The 6,404-nt window shown below is 37.2% G+C and overlaps 1 protein-coding gene across 1 annotated transcript in view; it reads right to left on the bottom strand.

Moving 5' to 3' along the window:
- LAMA3 (laminin subunit alpha 3) overlaps positions 1–6,404 on the bottom strand; it is a 275,849-nt gene that overhangs the window by 192,595 nt on the left and 76,850 nt on the right. Inside the window, exon 7 of the mRNA XM_017883982.1 lies at positions 3,325–3,481. Coding sequence (XP_017739471.1) covers positions 3,325–3,481 — 157 coding nt within the window. The remainder of the gene's footprint in view (positions 1–3,324; positions 3,482–6,404) is intronic.

Raw genomic sequence — 6,404 nt, 5'->3', positions numbered from 1 at the left:
TTTTTTTTTTTTTTTTTTTTTTTTTTTTTGAGAGTCGTGTTCTGTCGCCCAAGCTGGAGTGCAGTGGTGTGATCTTCGCTCACTGGAACCTCTGCCTCCTGGGTTCAAGTGATTCTTGTGCCTCAGCCTCCCAAGTATCTGGGATTACAGGTGCACACCACCATGCCTGGCTAATTTTTGTGTTTTTTAGTAGAGGCAGGGTTTCACCATAGTGGCCAGGCTGGTCTCGAACTCCTGACCTCATGTGATCTGCCCACCTCGGCCTCCCAAAGTACTGGGATTACAGGCATGAGCCACCGCATCCAGCCAAGAATTTGTTTTTAAATAGTACTTTATATTTGCCCAGACATGCACCATACTCTTCATTTCTTCCTAAAGATCTGAGTTTCTATCTCGTATCACCTCTCTTTAACCTAAATAACTTCCTTTAGCATATCTTGTAGTGTAGGTCTCTTAGGCAATAAATTCTCTTAGTTTTATCTTATCTACCAACAATTTTCTTTTTGCTTTTATTCTTGAAGGATATTTTTACTGAATACAGAATTCTGGGATGATGGTTCTTTTTTCTTTTAGCACTTTAAAGATATTATTCCATTGTTCTGTGACATCCACAGTTTCTAATAAAAAGTCCACAGTCACACTATGTTGTAATGTTTTCTCTGTCTACTTTCAAGATTTTCACTTTGTCTTTGGATTTCAGCAGTTTGACTCTACTAGGCCTAGGAATTATTTTCTTTGTATTTCTTCAGGTTAGGGTTCATTAAGCTTCTTGAATCTTAGCATATTGCAAAATTTGAGGTATTTCCTACCATTATTTCTTCACTTTTTTTTTCTGATTCATTGTCTCTTCTCTTTTTCTGGGAGTCCAATTACATGTTCCTTACATCTTTTGCTATTGTCTTATAGGTTCCCAAATCTCTGTTCATTTGAAATATATGTATTTCTCTTTCTCTTCTTCAGACTAGATAAATTCTACTAATCTATCTTCAAATTCATTGACTCTTTCTTCTATTACCTCCATTCTGCTATTCGGCCCCTCCAGTGGATTTTTTATTTAACATATTGCATTTTTTAGTTATAGAATTTTCATTTTGATCATTTTACAGTTTTTATTTCCCTCCTATTTATTATCTTTTCATTCATTGTGACCATATTTTAATCTATTCTCTTGAGAATAATTATAATAGCAGCTCTAAAATCTTTAACTGCTAATTCCAACATCTGGGGCATGTCAGAATTGGTCCCTATTGATTGTCTTTTCTCTTGAGAATGCGTCACTTTCTTTGAATCTTCATATGTTACAAAATCTAGGATTATATCCTAGACATTGTGAATATTGCTTTAGGGATTCCAAATCCATTAGTGTATTCCTTGAAAAAAATGGGGTTTTTTTCTTTATGAGACTATTAACTTGACTCAAGTTGCATATTCTGACTCTTAAGTGGTAACTGAAATGTCAAGTAAATTATTTTAGTCTCAGATGAAATCCATCCTGTGCTTGGATTGTAGGGAAAATGGACTGAGGAGTCAGTCAGAAACTTGAGAAGAATTTATATATGGAATTAGGGATTTCCCTGCTCTTGATTTCTCTTTTCCTGGACTCCCCAGCAACTTTCCACAAGTTGTAGTTGTCCTAAGCTCTGCTCTCTGGTTCTTCAGAGAACAGAGCTCTAAGACAAAGGTTCCATATTTGTAGAGAGATTTTAGTCAGACCACATGGGACCAACTTTGGCCTCCCCTCTGGGTAAAAGTCATAAAAATATGTAACTTACCCTATGCTGATCCCTTTTGCCAAGTTGCAGCTCCCCTCCAGTACCTTCCTGTTTATTTTTACTCTTCAGTGCTTTCAGATCATGGTTTTTGTGGTTTTGTTGTTTATTTGTCTTTTGTATTTTGCCCAGTTTATCATATGAACCCCTAAAATATGCCCCATTCTTAAGCAAAAAGACAATCAATAGAGACCAATCCTCCGTGGGAGGGTTGAGTCCTGCAGCAGTCACTAAACTGTAAAAGAAGCAGAACTCTTTCCTTGTCTTTTGATTATCAATATAATATAAAAGTTAATTATGCTGCTAAAATATATACTCAAAAATGGTTAAAATTGTAAATTTTATGTTATGTCTATTTCACCACAATAAACATTTTAAAGTTAATTACGCTACCTAAATATCTAACTTAGTAAAAGGCATTTTAAGTTTACATTGGAAAACAAATGAAACAAGAGTTCAGTAATTTCATAAGCCAAAAAAAAAAAAAAAGTTTTGCAGAGCCACTATGAAAAAAAAGACTACACTGATGGTTTTCTGGAATAGCAAAGTACAAAACATAGTATCACTGAGACAATGATGAAGGATAACAAAGTATTCTAAAGACACATTGAAGGGGCTTGACCTTTCATCTGCAGAAAAGATTCTACCTACACATTCTAGTCCAGTGTTTCTGCAACTTCATGTGCACACAAATCACTTGAAGGTCTTACAGTGCTTAGCCTTATCCTAAGATATCTCACTTACACATGAAACCTTGTGATTCGTAATAAACCTATGACTTATATTTTACTTATATTTTAATTATCTGCAATAACAGATGATATAAAAGTATGGAGAGGGAGACAACTGAAGAATGGTGGCTCTCCCTATGGGTATGTAGCCCTGGTTTCATATTAATGGGCATCTCATGTGAAGAATGCCTCTTCAGTGGTATATAACAAAACATCTAAAAGAACACAAGAAAGAATGACAATGTAGACCAAATTCATAAACATTTGACAGGACCATTAATGAATATCTCAACGAAGATATATCCTCCTCTACCATACACTCCCTTAACTAAATTCCAGTGAAACCAGTTGTCCTACAGAAGTGATGAAAAATTAGTGTTTCATATTTGATGTCTATGAAAGACATCATTAATTGATCATGATGCAGTTCCTCACTGAGTCTACACTCAGTCTGTCTGAAAACAAGATGTAGGGTCAGCACTAACATTGACAACTACTTGCCCTCCTATCTTAGAGCTTTCCTATCAGAAGATGGATGGATAGCAGTCAGAGATGACAGCCGGGAATCCTCCTCTCCATCTGGGCAAAGATCTAAATGGAGAAACTGATCAAAGGAGTGTGGGTAAACATACTTCAGTCCATTTTCCCTACAATCCCTAAATTACATCCAGCTAACAAAACCTTGTGTGAACAACAGTGGATAAATGGTCTCAGAAAACACTTTCAATTGCCTATCACTTTCTCGGTATCGCTTCAGGAGCAAAGCTTACGGAATACTCATTCCCCATGACAACACATCCCCTTTGATTTAAATAGTGCCTCACCTGACAGTTAATGCAGACCCCTCCACCAGCATAGATGCCCTGGGTATTCAAGCTTGCCTGCTGCCACTCAACATCTGAATCATAGTAACAATCACTGGCATGGCCGTGGCAGTTGCATGCTGAAAAAAAGCATACTAAGTCAATATTCTCATCATTACTATCAGAAGCTTAGTAAAAAGCGTAAATAGTATTACTGCTAATTGAGCTATAAAAAAGTCTATTCTGGAACACTCAGGACACTCTTAGTGGAAAATTTTCGAGATTTTACACAAAGTCCAGGCTATACTAAGATACAGTTTAGAGCTGCTTTCGTTTGATATTCAATGGGAGAAGTTTCCCTTTTTTAAAAAAATACTACTTGGGGCTGGGCATGGTGGCTCAGTCTGTAATCCCAGCACTTTGGGAGGCCAAGGCAGATGGATCAAGAGTTCAGGAGTTCGAGATCAGCCTGGCCAATATGGTGAAACCCTGTCTCTACTAAAAACACAAAAATTAGCCAGGCATAGTGGCATGCGCCTGTAGTCCCAGCTACTCAGGAGGCTGAGGCAGAAAAATCGCTTGAACCCAGGAGGCAGAGGGTGCAGTGAGCCAAGATCTCACCACTACACTCCAGCCTGGGCGACAGAGGGAGACTCCATCTCAAAAATATGTGTATATACTACTTGAGAGGCTGAGGCAGGAGAATCCTTGAAACCAACATTTTCACTGTCAAAATGTCAATTAAACTTTGTGAATGAAGAGAATATTATTACTACCACTATAAACTATTACTAACAATAGTAATTGAGCTCTTGACACCCTGTGAAAAGTGTTTTACATGAATTATCTCATTTAATCTGCACAGTAACTCTCTAAAGTAGGTACTGTTATCCCTATAGCCCAGACTGGAAAGCTGAGGCTTAGAGAGGTTGAGGAATATGCCCATCGTTACATTGCTCATAACCAGAAGAGGCGAAATTCTGACCTGTCTTTGTTTGACTGCAGAACCTATGCTGTTAGCCAATACTCTAAACCTTTCAGTTCAACACTGTCTGGTAATCAACTGGGAATAATCTTAAAGTTTAATTACAGGGGAACGACTAAGCAAGCAACAGTATATTTGCTTGACTCTAAGTTCTATGACGACAAGGGCTGCATGTGTTTTGTTTGCAATAGAGCAGTTGTCAGCACACAGTGGGTCCTCAACAAACACTTGTCAGATTGGAACAAAACTCTGTACCATCAAAAATGATGTCAAAGCATTTTTAAGGATTGGGAAAATATGGGGAAATATCTAAAATATCAAGTGAAAAAATTTAGGATATAAAATTAGATTATATAATCTTGAGTATTTAAAGTATGTATAAAAATACTACATATCTAACAAAATATTAATAGTAGCTCTCTGCTATGGACTGAATGCTTATGCCCACATCGCCCACCAAATTCACAGGTTGAAACCTAATCACCAGTTATTAGGAGATGGGCCCTCTGGAAGGCGATAAGTGCCCTTATAAAAGAGGCTCAGAGAGCTGCCTTGCCCCTTCCACCTTGTAAGGACACAGCAAGAAAGTGGCATCTATGAACCAGAAAGCAGGCCCTCACCAGACACCGAATCTGCTGGTGCCTTCATCTCGGACTTGCCAGCCTCCAGAACTTTGAGGCTATTGTTTATAAGCTACCCAGATGTTACAGCAGCTGAACAAACTAAGACACTCTGTTGGGGTAAATTCTTGGTGATTTTACTTTATTATCTTTTTTGAATTTCCAAGTTATCTACAAGTAGTATATAATACTTCTAAAATTATAAAGTATAATTTAAAACTCATTTGGGATTGTCATCATTGCCAAGATGAAAAAGATTTAACATGAGTAAAATTCTTGTTCTTTCTTAGGCAGACTATATATCCATTACATTCCGATTACATCAAAATGTCCAAGTTCTTGTTAGTAATTTGTATGTTTTAATCAAATTCCCAGGTGACTACGTGAAGGAAAACTTAATTAGATATTACACAAATTACCCTATAACTTGTAAAACAGGCTGAATGCTTTCTTATCTTCATTTTCTCTGTGGTGCCATGATTTTAAAAATTCAAGGCATTTATACTTACTACAGCAGTCATTTCTTAAGAAGTCTGTTTATTTTGAATTATATATTTCAAATGGAATTTAGAAAGCACCTAATAAATGGAACCTGATAGGTCTGACTTCCATGCACTATTTTTGTAACTTTTAACCATTTGATACATTTTAAAAGGATAAAAACTCAGTAAAGGAGGTTTAATTTTTTTCGTGTGTGTTGGAGTGAAGCATGTTATTTACAAAGGCTTCCATTAGTTTGGAAAACTAATCAAGTTGCAAATACTGGAATTCATGTAATTCAATCAAAAATATCCTAAATCAGTGTTTGAAAGCAGTGAAGAAACAACCCCTGATTATTTTTATCATATCTTTCTCTGGTCCCCTCATCTGGGGTGAGGCATGGGGAAGTCATTGAGAAGGAACCGATTAGCTGTGACTATAAAGTGAGGCGGCCATCCGAGAAACACCAGGACTCAGAGATGCGCCAGAGCATTTGCCTGAAATGGCTGCAAGACCATCCCAGAACTTTAGCATCTCTCAAAACTCCCTTGGAAGAGCACTGGAAATACCTTTTACATAAGTCTACTGGCCATAAGAGATCATCAGTCTTATCTCTTAATAGTTATAAAAACTATTTGGTCAAAAAGTATAAAGTCCTATAATCCCAGCACTTTGGGAGGCCAAGGCAGGCGGATCACAAGAGGCCAGGAGTTCAAGACCAACCTGACCAACATGATGAAACCCCATCTCTACTAAAAATACAAACAAACCAAATTAGCCAGGCGTAGTGGCAGGTGCCTGTAATCCCAGCTACTGGGGATGCTGAGGCAGGAGAACCACTTGAACCCAGGAGGCGGCGGTTGCAGTGAATGAAATGTTTTCTGTAATTGGAATAAATATGTACCTTCCCAAGAAGACTGATTTAGAAGAAAATCTATAGTTGGATGTCTTAGGGTTTGTTTGTTAAAAATAACAGTTGTCTTTCGTCTTTTTTTTTTTTTTTTTTTTTTTTTTTT

The sequence above is a fragment of the Rhinopithecus bieti genome, unplaced genomic scaffold (genome assembly GCF_001698545.2).
Source record: "Rhinopithecus bieti isolate Rb0 unplaced genomic scaffold, ASM169854v2 scaffold_13577, whole genome shotgun sequence".
Taxonomy (NCBI): domain Eukaryota; kingdom Metazoa; phylum Chordata; class Mammalia; order Primates; family Cercopithecidae; genus Rhinopithecus; species Rhinopithecus bieti.
Note: the sequence above shows the minus strand (reverse complement) of the source record. Positions and strands in the feature narration are given on the sequence as shown.